The 20,514-nt window shown below is 38.1% G+C and overlaps 1 protein-coding gene across 7 annotated transcripts in view; it reads left to right on the top strand.

Annotated features, from left to right (window-relative positions):
- The window catches only part of MRPS28 (mitochondrial ribosomal protein S28), a 98,992-nt gene that overhangs the window by 36,298 nt on the left and 42,180 nt on the right, over nt 1–20,514 (top strand). For 2 of the 7 annotated variants that reach the window (XM_073794541.1, XM_019926273.3), the window contains 2 exons: nt 5,714–5,779; nt 7,160–7,240. The exons of 3 other annotated variants lie outside the window; for them this stretch is intronic. In XM_073794541.1, the coding sequence (XP_073650642.1) occupies nt 5,714–5,779; nt 7,160–7,240 (147 nt within the window). Of the gene's footprint in view, nt 1–5,713; nt 5,780–6,459; nt 7,241–20,514 lie in introns of all 7 variants that reach the window. 2 more of the 7 variants (XR_012327228.1, XM_073794542.1) reach the window with 2 other exon arrangements.

Below are 20,514 nucleotides of genomic sequence, written 5' to 3'. Positions count from 1 at the left end.
AGGGCACTAACCCATGTCCCCTGCATCGGCAGGCGGACTCTCAACCACTGCGCCACCAGGGAAGCCCCCACGATCTGTTTAATTATTATCATTTTTAAAAGCAAGAACTTTCTGATGGATGGGAATATAAAATGCTGCAGCCACTTTGGAAAATAGTTTGGTTGTTCCTTAAATACTTAAACAGAGTTACCACATGACCCAGCAATTCCACTCCCAGGTATATAACCAGAAGAAATGAAAACATATGTCTACTCAGAAACTTACAAACAAATGTTCAAAACATTATTATTCATAATAGCCAAAAGGTGGAAAGAACCCAAATGCCCACCAACTGATGAAATGATAAACAAAATGTGTGTGTGTATGTATGTATGTGTGTGTGTGTGTGTGTATGAATATTATTCAGCCATAAAAAGTAATGAAGATACAACTTGCCTGAACTTTGAAAACATTACACTAAGTGAAATAAGCCAGTCACAAAAGACTACATATTGTATAATTACATGTACTTGAAATGTCCAGAATAGGCAAATATATTTAGAGGTAGAAAGTAGATTAGTCATTGCCTAGGGATGGGAGGATGAGGGGAGGGGCTTAAGGAGTTGATGGTTAGGGGCTGTAGAGTTTCTTTTTGGAGTGATGACGATGTTTAAGAATTGATTGTGATAATGGATGCACAACTCTTTTTAGTGAGTACAGTATACTTAAAGCCACTGAAGTGCTTACTTTAAATAGGTGAATTGTATGGTATGTGAATTATATTTTATTTTTTTAATACAGTCATCTTCATTATAATTCATGGTTACATTAGAAACTGACATGGATCTCTTGAATAATAATAAATAAACCTAGGTTTTCATAGGCTTCTGCTTTCTTTTCATTCAGTTATGTAGTTAGAAAATCCAGTGTTTACTTGAGAATGGTGGAAAAGGCCAAGTAATATCTTAGAGGCATTATGACAAGTGTTCACCTCATAAGTACTCTGAAAGGGCCTCTGGGAGCCCAGGTCAAAAGACGATACTGTCTTATGAGAATTACCGGTACTCAGTGTCTTCTGGAATTCCTTATAAATTTCAGTGGGCAGCTGGCCAACAGAACATTCCATTGCCCTACTGGTTTTCAAGGTGTGGTTCTGGGGCTACACGTTAGAATTTGCATTTCTAACCTCCTGTTCCCCTTTGATTTACCCTAACGGGCAATTTTTAAAAGGAGTCACATTGTACCTAAAGTTAGATTTTCATGCTGGCCATGCTTTTTTTATAAAAATAGTGTATTACTCACTTGGCCAACTCTCCCTGCCAGGTAAAAGACCCAAAAGCCTTATGTCACCTGCCAAAAAGCTAGGTGAGGCTCCTCCTCTCTCCCCAAATCAAGTTATTTGGAATCCCGAGCAAATGCAATCGCAGAACAATAGTCTTTCCTGAAAAAGAGATGGCAGAGTAAGGGAGTCAGGACACTCAGTTTCTTTCTGTTTTGGTTTGTGAACTTGAGCAAGTCACGCATGGTCTTTGGTCCTCAGTCCCATCATCTTGTAGATCTTTTTACAGCCTTACCAACTCTAAAATCTATGATTTTAATTTGGGGGGAAATGATCTGATTACAACTGTCAACAAATAGGCATTTAGACACACTGACTGCTTTTATTCATGGTTTCCCAAATTGCAGGCATGCTGATTTTGTAGGACTAATCCCGCTGCCCTCCTCTCCCTTATCATGGCTTCTAAAGGAAAGTCCATTGTTTGTTTATATTAAAGGCAGCATTTTCCCAAAGTTACTATACAGTGCAGTTCACCTCATTTCTTAGCCCAAACAATACATGTGGTGCCACAGAGTCTACTGTCAAATAGCTTTAGTTGCTCCTTTATAAAACAAGCTAAGAGTAGCCCTTGTCACTGCCATGTTAGTCAGAGTATCTCAGCAAATAACCAGAGACTTTATTTATAGCAATGTATGTTTTGGATTTATAACATTTTATCTGTTATAGACATAGTATATTATTTGCTTGGTTACTTTATAATTGTGATAGTTTCATGCCACCCACCGTAGGTTGTTCTGCAGTGGTTATTCTAACCACAAATTAAGGAGTTATTTTTCTGTGGTTCAGTTATACACAAGAATTACATTGCAAGAGTTGCTGGAGCCCAAGTTCTGTAAACAGTTTTTTTGGAAGAAGTCTTTGTCTAACAGACTGTCTAGATTGCTGGTACTCAGAACATTAGAGGATGGAATTTAGATGAGTAAAATGTAACTTGTCAATAAAATTGTTGAATATTGTGCTATAAAATGTCAGGTGAGAATTTGCCAACTGCCATCTGTGTTGGTATATGGCAGCAGTCTTTTCAGTAGGACAGAACTGTAGGAATTTTCCTGTGCCTAGAACAGTGATGGTTTATACTTTGGGGGTCATAGGCCCGCTTGAGAATATAGTGAAGTCACATTGTGTGTCTAGGAAAGTTCACACATGTGTATACATACACACATTTTGCATGTGATTGTACAGGGTTCACAGATTCCCCCAACTCATTCATTAACCTTTAGGGACCCATGAACCTAGGTTAAAAATCCATGATCTGGAAGTCTGGGAGCAAGGTAGATTTTATCTTCTGGGGTCACTAATGGTGATAATTTGGAGGTGGAGCCGTATGTTCTTCATGGCGGTGTATAAGGTGCGCTGGATTTGTTGAAATGTAGAGGCTCTTCCTATGATAAGCGCCATAGGAATGACATCACACATGCCTGGCTCTTTGGTTTACTGCTGTGTCCAAATATGTATAATAGTAGGTGCTGGGTAAATATTTGTTGAATGAATGAAGAGGTCCAAGGAGAAATGTGTTCTGTGGAAGAAGAGCTGACTCCTGTTTCCAGATCACTGTATCTTGTTTCTACCCTTTCTTAATAGCTGATAGTTCAGAAGCAAAATAAGACAAAATGAGAATGCATCTAGTAACATTACAGAGGATGCATCTGAGCACAAATATAGTTTTCGTATTTACTTCTCACCTTGCATAACCATAATTTTTCTTTTGTTGGAGATGGCCAAATTTTTCCCTCACTCTATCTTTTCCATTTCAGACATTACTTTAGTAATTAGAGAAAAGACAGGATTCATAAAAAGTTTTTGTACTGTTTCTAATTATTTTGAAGACCTATAGGATTTCTTGAAATATATTTTTGGCTAAATTTTTAGTTTTATAAATAATGGAAATTTTGCTGTGTGAGAATTTAGTCCAGATTTTTAAGTTCTCTTACTATATATTTAAAAAATAATGGTCGAAAGCTAGGCTTAATATTTGCTTTCTTTTTTGAAATTCAAATAGGTATCTAAGATTTCTAAGTTTTTTCTGCTTCCCTAGTGAATGACTTCAAAAGACAATCCTTCCCATATAAATGCCTTTTTTTCCCTTAAATAGGTTTAGTGCATCATCCTCAGTCACCTTTTGAGAAGTAAATGAAGTTTCATTGAAGTTTATATATAAATTACCCTCTTTTTTTTGTTGTTTTGTACCACAACTAAGAAAGAGAGCTCTTAAATTGATTGACTTAATATAAAAGACTGGTTCATAGTCTAAGTGATATGAATAATTTCTAAACAGGAAGCTAATGTTTAATGACCATTTGCTATGATCCAGGCAAATGCTTTACATGTATTAACTCATTAACCTTACAGTATTATTATTCCTATTTTATAGTGTCGGCAACTGAGCACAGAGAGGTTGAGTAACTTGTCCAAGGCCCTGAGTCACTCACTTACTCATTAATAATTTGCAGAACTGGATTCAAACATTTGGAGTCTGACTGCAGAGCCTATACTCTTAACCACCTCTAGACTGCCTCTTAAACTCCGTAATTAAGAATGGATAAATGCCAGAGGCAGTCAAGGAAGGCTTCACGAAAGAGTTCATATTTGAATTGATTCCTAAAGAATGAGTAGAAGATCCCTAAGTAGAGAAGAGAAGAAGGCAGAATGTGTGGACGCCTAGTAATATGAAAGGGTTGTGTGTTGTGAATAAGACTGGGAAGGGAAAGTTGCAGGGGATGAGACTAGAAAGAGATTGAACTCAGGTTGTGAATTGACTTGTATTCTGTTCAGAGAGTCTTGGACTTTCCATAACACAAACCCAGAGATTGATTTTGGGCTGGTTACTTTAGAATCAAGAGGGGAGTTTGTTAAAAAGGCAAATTCCTAAGCCCCATTCTAAGAGATTCTGATTTAGAAAGGTTAGGATGAGGGGTAGGGATCTAAGTGGTTCTGATGTACAGACATGCTTGGGACCTCTGCTGCGGTGAAGAACTATCAGCAGTTTATAAGCAGGGGTGTGACAAGGACAAGATTTTGCTTTAAAATGGAAATTATTGAAGCTAGTACAAAATATATTGGACATTTGGAGGCAGAAGGGTCAATTAGGAGGCTATTCTAAAAATTCAGAAAAGAGATAGTAAGATCTTGTATTAAGGGTCTTCCCTGGTGGCACAGTGGTTAAGAATCCACCTGCCAATTCAGGGAACATGGGTTTGAGCCCTGGTCCGGGAAGATCCCACATGCCGCGGAGCAACTAAGCCTGTGCACTACAACTACTGAGCCTGTGCTCTAGAGCCCGCAAGCCACAACTACTGAGCCCGTGAGCTGCGACCATGGAAGCCTATGTGCCTAGGGTCTGTGTTCCGCAACAAGAGAAGCTGCCGCAATGAGAAGCCCGTACACCGGAATGAAGAGTAGCCCCTGCTCGCCGCAATTAGAGAAAAAGCCCAGATGCAGCAACGAACACCAAACGCAGCCATACATACATACATACATACATACATACATACATACATACATAAATATCTTGAATTAAAACTATGGTATTGTTGATGGAATTGAGGGGACTGATTAAAAAGATATTTCAGAGTAAGAATCGATAAATAAGCAGGAAGGAGACAGAGAAGAGATAGAGGATTATGCTAGGATTTATAGGCTGAGCAAATGGGTGGACAGTTATGCTTTACCTGAGAGGTGAGCAAGGTCATTTTGCTATACTAACTTTTACTTATTTAGATATCTGTGTAGTCAACATAATATAAATAGTATGTATCAAATTATGTGAGTTGAGGCCAGGCAGACTGTTTAGTATAGGCAACAAAAACTCCAGATATTTAGTAAAGGCTCCAGGGAGAAGGAGCTCAGCAGTTCTGTCAGAAGTCTCTCTCCCCTAGCCAAATGCAGAGAAACTGGAGGGTCAGGTTCAAACATGACCTGTCAGCTTCTTGGGGCAGTGCTGGCCACACTTCTCTCTGCTGTACACTCTTGTTACTTGAGGAAATCTGCCCTCCACCTCTTTGTCTGAGCCCAATTAGTATCCCATCCCCCTACCCAAGACCTCAGGCAGTGTCTTCAACTTTGATTATCCAACTTGACACCTGCCTACCGGGCACAGAGCAATACGAAATTCCATCAGAAAGCATGTTGCTCATGCACAGCGCTTGTTTCTTGCTTATGCTGAGTGCCTTTTACAGTTTCTAACACAACAGCACTTTTAGCTACCCCTGACCACCCAAGCAGTGGTCTGTGGGCAGCCATGTTGAAGCAGTGTGGCCTTTTCCACCTGATTAGACCAGAGTAGGCACCTATACCAAGCTGGAATCAAACCAAGTTCTATCCCCTGGATTTTGGAATTGTGAACAAGGGGAAGGTAATTAGTCTCTTTAACTTGTAGCCATATTTTATGCCATGCAGACTGGAGAACACAGAAAGCTGGTTCAAAGGAGGAGAGAATTATGCAGACATGTGGAGTGAAGACTGGTGAGAATCACGAGAGGGTTCACTGCCTGAGTCTCTCACGGCTTCTCAAAGTTTCTCGACCAGCCCTTCTTGAAGTCTGCTCCAGGGTTTCTGAAGGCACCTCTATATCCTTATAATGAATTCATTTTTTCTCTTTCTTCTTAAGCTAGTTTAAGTTAATTTCTGTTTGGGGGAGCTAAGAGTCAGTATCTACACATCAAATACTTCTTGTTCTCGTTCTCCTTCTTGGTTTTTCAAAGATATGCTACCAAGATGTGCTATCAGGCACACTAGGCTACCATTTTTGAAAGTATTTGGCTTTCAGACAACATCCTTGGATTCAGTGATTCAAAATACAGATCAGGCCTTCATATTTTCAGTTCAGCATATGCATTTAGATTGAACATTACCAGAAATTAGCCATTTAAAGTGGGAAACACGGTGGTGTGGGTTCCAACACAAGTTTTTTAATCCAAGTACATATCCAGTATATCTCTAAACACTTATAATTCAGGGTTCTGGTTTTTAATGTTCTTTTCCTAACTTTTTTCAAATGATTCTTTGATTCTTGCCAAGTTTTATAGCTAGTTTTTGAATATAGAGAAAATTGGAATTTATTCAGTATCTTAGTCTCTTCAGGATGCTACAACAAAAATACCATACATGAGGTGCCTTGAACAGCAAACCTTTATTTCTTACAGCCCTGGAGACTGGAAAGTCACATAATCTAGGCACTAGCAGATTTGGTGTTTGATGAGGATCTGCTTCCTGGTTCATAGCAGCTGTCTCCACGTTTTGTTCTCACATGGCAGAAGGTTCAGGGGAGCTCTTTGGGGTCTCTTTTATTTTTTTATTTAATTTACTTTTTTGGTTGCATTGGGTCTTTGTTGCTGTGGGCGGGCTTTCTCTAGTTGCAGCGAGCGGGGGGCAAGCGGGGGCTACTCTTCGTTGCAGTGCACGGGCTTCTCATTGTGGTGGCTTCTCTTGTTGCAGAGCTTGATCTCTAGGCATGTGGGCTTCAGTAGTTTTGGCTCACGGGCTCTAGAGCACAAGCTCAGTAGTTGTGGCACACGGGCTTAGTTGCTCCGCGGCATGTGGGATCTTCCAGGACCAGGGCTTGAACCCATGTCACCTGCATTGGCAGGTGGATTCTTAACCACTGTGCCACCAGGGAAGTCCCTGGGGTCTCTTTTAGAAGGTCACTAACCCCATTCATGAGGGCTCTATCTATTCTTGTGACCTAATCACCTCCCAAAGGCCCCATCTCCAAATACCATCACCTTGGGCATTAGGATTTAACGTATGAATTTTGGGGGTACATAAACATTCTTTCTGTAGTGTTCAGGAATCAAGGGTGCTTTAAATGCATGTATGCAATTTGTCAAAAGTTTTTTTTTAAAGGACATTTACATTGGACTCAAAGAATCATAAATGTATACCTTCAAGATGGAAAATTTTAAGATGCCAGACTAACTCAAACAGGTAATACCTTGGGATAGCCTAGTCAAGGAAACTTCCTAATAAATATAAAGTAAGATAGAGCATAATAAATAAATAAATAATTATAAATAAGTAATTTATTTTACTAATAATAAATAAATAATTGTATTTAACATAATAAATAAATTTATTTTATTTTGGTGGGGAAGTGTACCATGGTTTATTAATCAGTGCCCTGTTGATGGGCATCTGGATTGTTTCCAGACTTTTTTTTTTAACTTTTTATTTTATATTGGAGTGTAGCTGATTAACAAGTTGTGATAGTTTCAGGTGCACAGCAAAGGGACTCAGCCATACACACACATGTACCCATTCTCCCCCAAACTCCCCTCCCATCCAGGCTGCCACATAACATTGAGCAGAGTTCCCTGTGCTATACAGTAGTCCTTGTTGGTTATGCATTTTAAATATAGCAGTGTGTACCTGTTGATCCCAAACTCCCTGACTCTCCCTTCCCCCCATCATTCCCTCCCACCCCGTAACCATAAGTTCTTCCTCTCAAGTCTGGGAGTCTGCTTCTGTTTTGTAAATAAGTTCATTTGTATCATTTCTTTTTAGATTCTGCATAAAAGAGATATCATCTGATATTTCTGCATATAAGGGATATCATCTGATATTTCTCTTTCTCTGTCTGATTTACTTCACTCAGTATGACAGTCTGTAGGTCCATCAATGTTGCTGCAAATGGCATTATTTCATTCTTTTCAACGGCTAATATTCCATTGTATATATGTAACACATCTTCTTTATCCATTCCTCTGTCAATGGACATTTAGGTTGCTTCCATGTCTTGGCTATTGTAAATAGTGTCTTGGCTATTGTAAACAGTGCTACAGTGAACATTGGGGTGCACTTATTGTTTCGACCAAGAACATAATTTATTTTAATGAAAAAATATTGGTCACATTTTTATAGTTAGCATACATGATTATACTGTGCTAATCAAGTATTCTTCTTATGAATTATAAAAAACTAAAGCCAGACAAACTGCAGGCTGTTAAATAAATTAGTTTACAAGAATTAAAGTGCTTTATTAGTATATATTATGTTGTTATATAGTACAGTTGAACAACTTGGCTAATTTATATATTTTCATGTTATTTTCTAAGTCCCATTATTTCTTCTTTGAGGCATGAGTTGTATAAAAGTGTATTTTAAATTTCCAAACAAGTAAGAATGTTTTATTATTAATTTCTAGCATAATTGTATTGTGACCAGAGGAAAAATACCAAATTTTTGAAATTTGTTAAAACTTCCTTTTTAGCCCAGTATTTGGTCAATTTTTGTAAATGTTCCATTTTCAAAGCAGTTTTAATGGTAGATTTGTCTTTTCTGCTAGTAATCCTTTAAATTTTTACTGTATATAACTTGAGACTGTTTTACCTCTTTCATACAAGTTTAGAACTTTCCTATCTTCTAGGTAATTTTCTTCTTTCTTCCCATTATGTAGTGACCCTTTGTGTCTATAGAAATGTTAAAAGAAGCTCAAGTTTTGCAAAACCCAGCTTCAGTGCTCTGTTTATTCTTTGAGTTCCAGCTCTCTTTTCTTTTTCTGCCTTTCTATAATAATCAGTTCTAAATTGCTGACTCAGTGATACAATTAAAGAAAACATTTTTTGGTATTTTAACCACTGTGTTTATTTCTTTTTAGCAGGAGCTTTGTTCAGTTTACTTATCCTAACATACCGCTGGATATGGAAGTCTGTTACCTTTATTTTTAATTTAATTGTAATCAAGGTCATTCATGAATATTTGTCTATGTTTATACAAGTTTAGATTTTGAAGAATAAATTAAATCAGAGACATATGGAATGAATTTTTAAATAAGTGCAAAATTTTCCTTAAACTTCTGACATGGTTCTTGCTTGGTATTGATGTTCCATTGACCAATACCATGAGAGATTTAAATGTGGGGAGGCATTCTGAAAGTTATTGAAATTGGGGACAGTTTTTTCTTTTTGTGATCATTTATATGCTTAAAGCATCTATCCTCAAGGCAGTTATTTTTCATTAGTTAACTTCTTTGCATTCTCAGAATCATTGCAGATATAATTAACATGTAAGATTAAATTCATAAGCATGAAACTAATTATGGTTGTGTGGTGATGAAAGCAATTAAACAAAGCTTTCTACTTTTTGACTCCTACTAGACTAGAAGTAGTCAGCAACTGCCTGTTCTTCAAAAAGGATATACCTTAAACATTTTAATTAATAGTATATTATCATTTATGAGGCTACTTGTGGGTATATGGTTTGATTCTGTACCAGAATCTTCTATTGAAAGGACTTCTTTCCTTTGCTAAGTGTAAGAATAAGGACAGTACTACTTAGCAATTTGTTACAGTTGCTTTCATAGGAATATTAATGAAACGGTACAGTGTAGTGTTTATGAGCACTAGATGGGAAGTCATATTTCCTGGGTTTACTTATTTAACAGTGTAATCTTAAGCAAGTTACTTAATGCTCTGTCCTTTAATTTCTTCACTGTAAAAATAATAGTACCTTAGATAAGTCACTTAAAAGAGTATCTGGACCCTAGAATATCAAGCATTTAATTAAAATTGCTATTGTTTTCCCCCTTAGGAATATATATATTTTTTGGTATCTTTATCTTCTTCTTTAACACCTTTATTGGAGTATAATTGCTTTGGGAATAATTATTAGGCTGTACATTGATGTAGATTTTGGGAAAAATTCAAATCATATACCTTTTTTAAAGTTTTAATATTATTAAGCTTGTGTGTCTTATATATAGCTTATGTCACGTGTATACCATCCATGAAGCTTGAATTTATTTACTAGAGACCACTACAGACAGCCTCTGGGTATGTGAAATATCCTCCTGGACTCAAGAATTAGCGATCTCAATCATCTGGTAAGAATTTTCTGTAGAGTCCTGAAAAAGCAGTTCTCTCTCTGTAGGAGTGGTAATGGAGTTTGTGATGTTAGTACTAGTTAGAGAATTATAGTAGTGGTTCTAATAGCAATAGGGGCTAGTGCTTAGTATAGGCAATATTTATTGAGTATTTACATAGTACCAGGTCCTGTTCTAGGTGCTTTACATGTAGTTTATCTTTACAGCAACCAGTGAAGTGTAGGTACTATTAACATATCAATAATTATTTTTTGGATAGAGAAATGGAGGGACATCCCACTTTACAGATGCAGAAATTAAGATTTGGAGGGGTTATACAAAGTCACACAGCTAGTAATTGGCAGAACCAGAATTTGAACACAGTCCTATCCCAAAACATGTACATAAACGCAGATGCATTTCTGCCAGGATGTTTTTGGCTCAGGGCAATGACATTTCATTCATCTTTCGCACTTGTCGCTTACTTTAGCTACATTTCTTGGCCAGTTATCAAGCAAACCAATCTTAAGCCTATGGTACTGTCTATTCATAGTCTCCAATGAATTGTCTTAGAATTCTGTTTTATCCCTGGGTTGGGTTCTTTATTGTTATACTCCCATTACCTTGGGAAGTAGGCATAAAGATAGATGTGTATATACTTGGGACAATATGCTGTTAATATACAAGAAAAGAAATGCTCACTGCCAGCCTTGCTGATGCCTCGGATCCCTACCTGGATCTTGCCTCCTTGCCTGCTCTTTGGCCTTATTCCTGTGGTCTCTAGTGAGTCCTGGCCTGCGTTACTTTTGTTCCGTACTGTGAGCCAGTCCCAATTTCTCTTTGCACCTAACATAAGCTTTTGAAAAAGAAATATGAGAAATGTGACAGAAAGCAAAACTCCAAAAGACCAGTAATTCAATCAATTAGTATATTAATATCAAACCAATGGTGATTTTTCTGCTCTTTTCTAGGCACTCTAAATAATGCTTTCTTTGTATTTTAACGCAAAAATCACTTTATTTGGGTGAGCTGGGGTAGGAGGCGTTTTAGCAGGTGACTTTCCAGTTCTCTCTTGACCTGTTCTGTGCCTCTGGAGACAACTGCTGGCCACAGGGAAGAGTGTGGAGCATTCTTCCGCCTTCACTTCCTCAGCTCTTTAGCCCCCATTGAGCTGTGAACAGTGGCTGAGGACAAAAGCTGTATACACTGTACAAACAGAGCACCAAAGCAGCAGTACACTGAGTCATTCTTCGCTCTGTGTGAGAACTGAGGGGGACTCTATTCATTTCCTTTGTGCTGGTGTCTGTCAACAGCGCTGTTTGAGGCAAGGCCTATTGTGCTGGCCAGTGTTTCTTATTGACCTAAGTCTGTGCCTGCTATGTTCCCAGGGTCGAAGTTGCGAGTGAGAGAATGTTTGAAAAGGGGTAATCATAGGCTAAATGCATTTTGCTGCATTGTCATCTGACCTATTAAATCTAAACTGTGGTCTCCGTTAATGCAAACAGGTAATTATATAGTCACAGCTGCAGCTATTGACATCTGGTTACCACCCCCATAGGAAAAAAATATGTGTTTTTTTGTCTGTGTCGTGTCTAGGTTCTTATATGCTGGACATTAATGATTTTTAACTGAAAGTAGATAATGGATTAGGAGGACTAAAAGAGCCGCAAGGTGGGTGCTTTAAAATAGCCTCTGCCACAGCTGTTTGCATATGTTTTCCTTTGATGACACAGTGCATTCCCATGACTCCAGAATGAGTAATCTCCATTCACTTTTAGTTTTTCAGGTGTGTAAGGTAAAGATAATTTTTATGTTTCCATCCCTTACGATCCCATCATACTAAGTCACTTTGGAAGGTCTACCTCTGATAACTTCGTCTTGATTGCTTGCCTACTGGTTTTATCCATTGTGTTTCATTGTCCCGATACCCCGGTATAGGACAGTATTTGCAAGAGGTCCACGCTCCCCAGTCAGTTCAATTCTAAATACAAGTACATTGGAGTGAATTGAGGCTTTATGGCTATTAATTATATTAATAAATGCTGTGTTTTCTAGTTTCTTTCAGTATTCAAAGGAGCCAAAGTTATGAATAAATCAGTCCTGGTACATCACATCCTCAATATCCTTTGGAGACAAAATACGTTTATATTAGTAGAAGAAAACATGTTTAGAAATATGTTCCCACCAACCATGAAAATCCATTTACCAAGAGAGCACTCTATACCTGTATTTCATTCACCTCCATAATTCATTATTTTACAGTATTTTTAAAAGCCTAGTAGGCGATTGACTCTGTGGTAGGTATTGGGTCACAATTTAAAAATAAAAATCTGCTGTCTTAGTTTTTCTGATTCACACTATTACTAGTAGCATTATGAAGTCTATCAGGACGGAACTGAGGCAGGAGACAGAGTAAAACAGTTTTAAGACCTTGTAACTTCGAGGTTTTTCTGATGCTTTGACATTTCCTGTCTCCTAAATGTTTTGCTGCAGTATGTCTCTAAGTGGGTAGTTACAAATCCCGTTGGGACCTTGAGGGGGAAGCACTCAGGATGCCTAAGCGCTTGGATTATGCTGCTGTTTGAGCCAGAGTCCTGTGGACTGGGCTCAACCCATGCCTCCTTGCTGTGCACGGCTCCGAGTGTGTTAGGGCTGGGTGCGGTGCGATGTTTGAGATTGTGGTGGTTATTCAGAGGATAGAAATTCATCACGGCCTCCTGTATCCTGGTACTGGAGATATAATGATGAATAATCGAAAACTCTTACAGTCAGGGAACTCAGATTAAGTGCCTTCTTCTTTTTTTTTTTTTTTTTTTTTTTACCATCCTCAATACAAGCACAATTTTGGAAAAAAAAATGGCCTTGTGATTGAATTTAATAGAATAAATGATACAATAAAATATCCAATACTGAATATATTCTGCATTTGAAAATGGGCAAAAATGCAGAAGTAACCTTTTTACTTTAAAAATTATATTTCCTGTTAATGTTCCTAAGTAAAGTTGGCATATTCTACGTGGAACAACACTATGTGAAATTAAAATATTTACTAAAATGCATGCTGGTCACTATGTTAACTCTCAGAAATGAAAACTATTTTCAAATTCTTACAATGAATTTTTTTTACAAATAATAATTTAAAAAATTTTAGTACTGTTTCATATATAGAATTATTTTGACAGATACCAAGTATAATCACTTCAAAAGGCTTTTCATATTTGTAAGAAATAACAAACCATATGCCATCTTGTAGAAGCCTTGATTTGGAAAGAACATGGCTCTTGGCCAGCAATTAATTAAGCCACTCTTTTGTTTGACCATATTGTGGTGTTGTATAGGTGTGAAATTTTCTGTCTTCACCAAATAGGAATATTCCTGTGTATCCATGATAGGTATTAGGGAAAGCAGTCAACTTTTGCTGTTATTTTCCTACAAAGTAATGGGAATTATAAGTACAAGTAACTGAAGCACAAGAAGAATTGGGAAAACTATTGGGATAAAATGGGAATATGAATTTGGTACTGGATAGCTGAAAAGTGACTCCTGTCACTTTGGTCCCTTTAAAATTGCCTCATTGTTATCAGGAAGGTAGAAGCTGAAAATCTGTAGATGTCTATTGCTACAGAATGTAGAGTGAGAGAAGATTACTAAATTATCTGTTGTGTGTAGTGGGATGCCCTGTTGTCAAAAAGAGAAAATAATTAGCCTGACCAATCAATTTCCTGCATTTCTCCTGAATCCAATTCAGATATTCTTAAATTATCTTCAAATACAGATCTTCTATGATATCAGTTTGTAGGGGCTCAGTTAGGTTACTCAGTCTTCCTCTCATCATGCGACTTCACTTGCTTCTCATTAGAGCAGAATTAACTTTTTATTCAGGATATAGTAGTTAAACAGAGTTATGGGCTTGGGTCTAAAGATTGCAATCAGGGAAGGCTGGCCTCAACAGAGAGCTTCCTTTCACCCATTTTGACCATTGTCACTGCTTCCCCTCATTCATCCTCATTGCTGTTGATCTTAGCAAGAGACCCAGAGACACTATTGCTTTGCTTACAAATAAGGTTTTATGTTTGATCTTTTTCATTTTGTAAAAGATAAAGCACCTAAGTCTTAAAAGGGTGCTTTCTTTTTTTAATGAACAGCAGTGGCTCTGGGAATTTCAAAAGCTCTATAATGTTTTGTTCATATGGTAAAAAGGATTCACAACAGACATTGTGATCCGAATACTTGTTTTCTTTCTCTTAATGGAAAATTATTTCCCTGAGGTTAAACATGATTAAACTGTAGAAGTCTTCTGCACTTTACTCCAAACCCTAACAAATAAAACCAAACTCCACGTATATTTTGGAGTGGCTTCCTGAACCCTAGCCTTAGCTATTGAGTTTCTCCTTTACAGTAAGTACTGGTAGCAATTACTGTACCGTGGTTACCTGCACGCACCCACCCACGCACCCTGCTGTGCACTGCTACAGTCTGGCATTTATCTTTATCTTTGGGAAGAGTGAAAGCATATCAAAGTGCTTCGCAAATAATTGTAGGTGGGTGCAGTACAGAGAGGGTTAACCATCCAGCATTTTCAGTGGCTTAATTAAGCTCTGGCAAAGAGCCAGGATCAGTAGAAAATGGGACAACCGCAGAAACCAGTGGGTTTCAGCATCTTGGCAAGGTCTGGAGCATTCAGCAGCAGTCTGTGCTTGTGCCTACCTGTTGTGGGAAAGTGAGAGGCTGTCCAGACAAGGGACAAAAGCAGCCAGGCATTTTCCCATCCAGCTTTCCTTTTGTATTTGTCTCTTTAAAAAGGAGGCAGGAGTACCTGTGATCCATCAGACTGTAGTGGTTCACTGCACTGTGCTTTGCACCGTGCAAGGAGGGGCTAGTTTAAACCCCCTGAGGAAAGCCCTGTCACCTCTCTGAGGCTGCACTGTGTGGAAAGCAGTCTTCCCTGTAAAACAGGATGTTGTCAGGACTTGAGGTTTGGGAATGATCCATGGGGAGATTTGGCAGTGTTGAGAAGTTTCAATCAGTCAGTGTTTATTTAGCCTCAGTGTTTTTTCAAGAAAAGAAGTACTAGAGTTTTATTGTAGTTGTTATTGATAAAATTAATATTGATCATAAGATTATGAGCCTTTGAAATAAAATATCATTATCAATGTGTATTATTTTAAAAAACATACCCTAGTTTTGTGAAGTGTACAAACCTACACTTTACCAAGGATTGTAATTAAATACTTTCTACTTCTCTTCTTAGCTAAACTAAATTGATTTGCTATTTGAATGGTTCATAACTCTCTTAGGACTAAAGCTTCTAATCTTTCCTTTATACCAAAAACCCATATTGTAAATGTGCTTGAATTTTTTTCTGCCAAAAAAATTTTCTGGGCAAAATTATTTCAGATAGGGGAAACCACTTTGCATTAGAAACGTCCTCTGTCCCATTTATTTAGAATTGTAGTTTCATCTTTCAGGATGAAACCCAACTTTAAAAAACTAACTATAACAAAAATATAACAAAGTCTTGTATATCTTAGAGAAAGCTGTGTTGTCTTTTTATTTAGAAAAGCCAATTTTCCTATAATTATTAAAAATAGGTTTTTCAGCAATAAAAATAAAGTATTGATACATGCTAAAAAAATTTAAAAATAATAAAATAAAATTAAAATAGGTAGAATACATCCCTGGGAGTAACAATTCTATTTTTTTTCATGTTCTATAGCCTTTGTATATTAATAACAGTATTTTGGAGCTGATTTGGTTTTACAATTAAAGTCAGATTAACAATAGAATGTCACTAGTTCAATAATCTTTGCTGCAGTTAAAATAACATAATCCTGTACACCCTAATGTTTTATAAGCTCACATGTGAAAACAGGAAAGAATTTCATTTTAAAATCTGTTGTGTAGCTCCAGCTGTTAAAGGGCTACTGCCATTGTCTATACCACACATTTATTTTGGTACTCATTCATAGATGGGCTTGTATTATTTATTTAACTCTCCAAACTAGATTGTAACCCCATATCTATCTTTAAGGCAGTGTTGTACAAAGGCTTAGAGTGAGCCCTTATTAACTACAGTTGTGTAATTTGCTTGATTCAAGTGAGTTGAGCAGATCAAAAGTAGTTTGGGTATACTTGGGGGTTAAATTTGAAACATTTCTTACAAGATCTAAGAAAAATTCACCCGGACTTTTTTTTTTTTTTTTTTTTTTTTTTTTTTTGCGGTACGCGGGCCTCTCACCGTTGCGGCCTCTCCCGCTGCGGAGCACAGGCTCTGGACGCGCAGGCTCAGCGGCCATGGCCCACGGGCCAAGCCGCTCCGCGGCATGTGGGATCTTCCCAGACCAGGGCACGAACCCCTGTCCCCTGCATCGACAGGTGGACTCCCAACCACTGCGCCACCAGGGAAGCCCCCACCCTGACTTTTTATACCAGCAGAATCTAGTGTCTGTAGTTTTGAGCACACGCCAACGTTTTTGAGTGTTTTAGCTGTGTGGACAGAGTGGAGCAGCGGGGCAGCTGCCACTCTCTACATCAGTTTGTGTTGATACACACCCATCAGCAAAGTCTCTGAACTCCCTTTTTTTTTTTTTTTGTAAATGTTTTTAAAAACTTGTTGGTGTACCAATCAAAATTAGTTAGCAATAAAAATCATTTTTAAAATAGCCTTTGAGTTCCTCTGAATCTCAACATTTTCTCCTTCACTCACGGATCTCTTTTCATATGATGCTATCTGGGGGAGATTTGCAAAAGTGATGATAACATGTTTCTCTTCTAGCTCTTGCTTTGAAAATGTTGCAAAAGATAAAGACATTGTAATACAGCATGGATGAACCCTAAAAACATTATGCTAAATGAAAGAAGCCAGTCGCAAAAGACCACATATTGTATCATTCTCTTTATATGAAACATCCAGAACAGGCAAATCCACAGAGACAGAAGGTAGATTTGTCATTGCGAGGGGCCAGGAGAGGGGGAAATGGGGAGTTTCTGCTGATGAGTGCAGGGTTTCTCTTTGGGGTGATAAAAATGTTCTAAAATTAGGTGTGACCATAGTGGCACTAAATGAATATACTCTGTGAATATACTAAAAATCTGAATATACTCTGTGAATACACTAAAAATCACTGAATTGTATACTTTAAATGGGTAAATTTTATGATATGTAAATTATAGCTCAGAAGCTGTTTTAAAAAGCTGTAATAATGGGAAATATTGTAGATAAAAAAATTATTAATATTCTATGCTTATAGTTAACCTCTCCCAAAGTACCCCACTTTAGCATAGTAACTATAAGTTGTATGTGAACTAAACCATTAGCCTAGCTTGCAGTAATACTCACAATATAGCAGTTAATCTGTACAGTCCTGAAAGTTGACCATTTAAAAGACATTTTGTGTTCTTGGACCACATCATTATCAGCAGAGTTAAAATGCATTCATTCAGCAAATATTTGTTGACTTTCTACTATATTCCAGGTACGGTCCTACATGTTAAAAACACAGAGATGACCAGAGCATAGTTTTTACCCTCCAGAGTCTCACCATTAGGAGGGTGGACAGACAAAAGCAAAAGCATACCTAACGTGTGACAGTGTCATCATACTCGACATCCTAGAGTGGGTTTTGGGAATGCTGTGTCTACCTCAAAGCACTTGGGAAGTTTCTTTGAGAATAGGAGTTTGGTCTAATTGGAGGAAAAAGACAATGGGCCAGAGAGATGAAAGCTTCTAGGCAGAGTGAATGAGTGGCTCATGCCAAGGCCCAGGGGACAAAGGGAAAACAAAACAAGCCCAGACAATTCAAGAACTGCAAGTGGCCCAGGTCTCATCTGAGGTCAGAGTTCATGTGGTGGGAGCTGCCACATGAGGCCAGCTGCGCCAGGAAGGCAGGCAAAGGTTCTAGTACCAAGGGCCTGGTAGTCTTTGCTAAATTCTCAAAAGAACAGTTCTTAAGAACTGTTCATTTGTTATAAATTTGTTAATTTATAATCACTCAACTTAAGTGCAGAAAGGAAGTATTCAGTTCAGCCTTTCATTTTTTAGACCAAGGGCCAGAGAACTTTGTTCAAACTAGGACTGACACCTAGAACTCTTCTGAGTCCCATTCCAACAGGTTTGGTCCTATATCACTTGCCTTTGGAAAATCAGAGGCTGAAAGGTTTAGTAACCCGCAGTAAATGTTAGCTATTCTTAATTTTCAGAAACATTTCTAATACTGTCCAGTAATAACTAAGAAGTACTGAAAAATTGTCATCTTTACACATAGAAAGTCAACTTTACCCATAGAACAAATGTTTCAACCAAAACCTTTGTTTCGAAATTTGATTAGAAGCATAGATTTATAAAGTGTATTACTTTTTTTTTTTTTTTTTTTTTTTTTTTTTTTTTTTTGCGGTACGCGGGCCTCTCACTATTGTGGCCTCTCCCGTTGTGGAGCACAGCACAGGCTCCGGACGCGCAGCTCAGCGGCCATGGCTCATGGGCCCAGCCGCTCCACGGCATGTGGGATCTTCCCGGACAGGGGCACAAACCCATGTCCCCTGCATCGGCAGGCGGACTCTCAACCACTGTGCCACCAGGGAAGGCCCAAAGTATATGACTTTTTGTTTTAAGCCACTAAGTTTTGGAGTGGTATCTTAGATAGAAAAAGATGACTGGCATAGATTCTAGTACCTGAAAGTAGAATACTGATATAAAAATAACCTAAGAATGTGACTTTGGCTTTGGGACCAGGCAGTGTATGGAAGCTGTATGAACCTTGACATGTTAGCAGGAGCCTAAGGGGCATCAAGGAGACTGTCAGTGAGGGATTAGACGTTACTGGAAGTTGAAGGAAAGGGTATCTTTGTTGTAAAGTGGACGAAATTTGGCAACATAATCACAATAATATGGAAAATTGAAAATGTACCTAATGAACTAGATGACCTAGATAAGGAGCTTTCCAGGCAGAGGTTAAAGGTGCCCCCTGGCTGCTTCTACCCTTTATAATAAAATGAGAAGAGAGGAGAGATAAGCTAAAATACAAGATGCTAACTGTAAAATCAGCCAGGACTTGCTGGGTTCAAAAATAAATTTATTTTCTCATTCTTTGCCTCTCCAGATAGTAGATGATTCTAAAATTACGAAATGGCTTATGGACAAAGGTGAAATCCAAGGGTGCTGTCAGGGAAACATGGTCTAAAGATGACGTCAAAGACGTCACTGTAAAACCCTTTATCCAGACCTCAGAATGATTTCATAAGGAGGTATCTTATATGCCCTTTCAAATAGACAAAAGGTCCTCTTAAAATCTAAAGGGTGTACCTCACTGATCTTCTTTCATTAAATAGATTAAATAGACCTTCTAATATTCTTAAGGACATTATTCGGTAACAGTTTTAAAGTTAGAGAAGGGCTTATCTCAACAAGATTTGTGGGTGTGACTTTGCTTTGGTCTAATGGAGTGAATTCCACTATTACTCAGAAAACTCACAAAATATTTAAGAGAATTGTATTGGAGGAGACACTGTTAGCTGTGACTAAAAGGGACAGAGACTGTCTAAAATGAAGAGGTATTTGGACTCCTGGATTTCTAAGGGGAGGAAACAGGCTGAGAAAACTACTATTCCACTGCAAATGCAGGCTACCTTTTATGAAAAAGGAAACATAGTTCAGAGGATGGAACCAAGAACCCAGAGGGCAGAGAAGAGCCCTAGAGAGTCATTCCCAGATAGTGGGACTAAGCCTTAATCAAGCATCTGGCAAGATTGACTGGATTTCGGAGTTGTTATGGGCCAGAACCTGCTATGTGCCTCCTTTTTCCCCCCTTTTTAGGACAGAGAGTCTAGAGCAGTTATCTTATGCCTGTCCCGCCAGTGTATGTTGGGTATTTATGTATAGAGGCGTGTACTTTGTTATTTTAGTTTATAGGGCTTCATGTCAAGAGGAATGGCAATAAAGGATCTGTTCCCATGGAACCACACTAAAGGTGTCTCATTTGCACCTGGACTTGATTTAGATCATGAGATCTTTTACTTTGAGCCTTAGCCTGATGCCACCTTACTAAATGAGACTTTGTAGAGATCTTGGGAGGAGGGAATGTGTGTATTTTGTTTGTGAGGGGAAAGTAAATAATCTGTGGGCAGCATCAGACTGTGCTGATTTTTAAACATATCCACAAATTCTCTGATGCTCCTGCAATCTAGAGGTGGAGTCTAATTCCCTTCCTTTTGAAGATAGGCTTGTCTTACAGTACTCACTTTTCACAAATGGAATGCACTGGAAGTGACTGAGGAAGTGATACGATTCTGAGGCTAGGTCATAAGACGATTCTACCTCGGTTTCTCTTTGGGAATTTAGCTGCCGTGCTGTGAGGGATCGCAGACCGCATGGAGTGGCCAAAGGTAGGTAGTATCCTGGGTGATA

The sequence above is a fragment of the Tursiops truncatus genome, chromosome 17, assembly GCF_011762595.2.
Source record: "Tursiops truncatus isolate mTurTru1 chromosome 17, mTurTru1.mat.Y, whole genome shotgun sequence".
NCBI classification, from domain to species: Eukaryota; Metazoa; Chordata; class Mammalia; order Artiodactyla; family Delphinidae; genus Tursiops; species Tursiops truncatus.
Note: the sequence above shows the minus strand (reverse complement) of the source record. Positions and strands in the feature narration are given on the sequence as shown.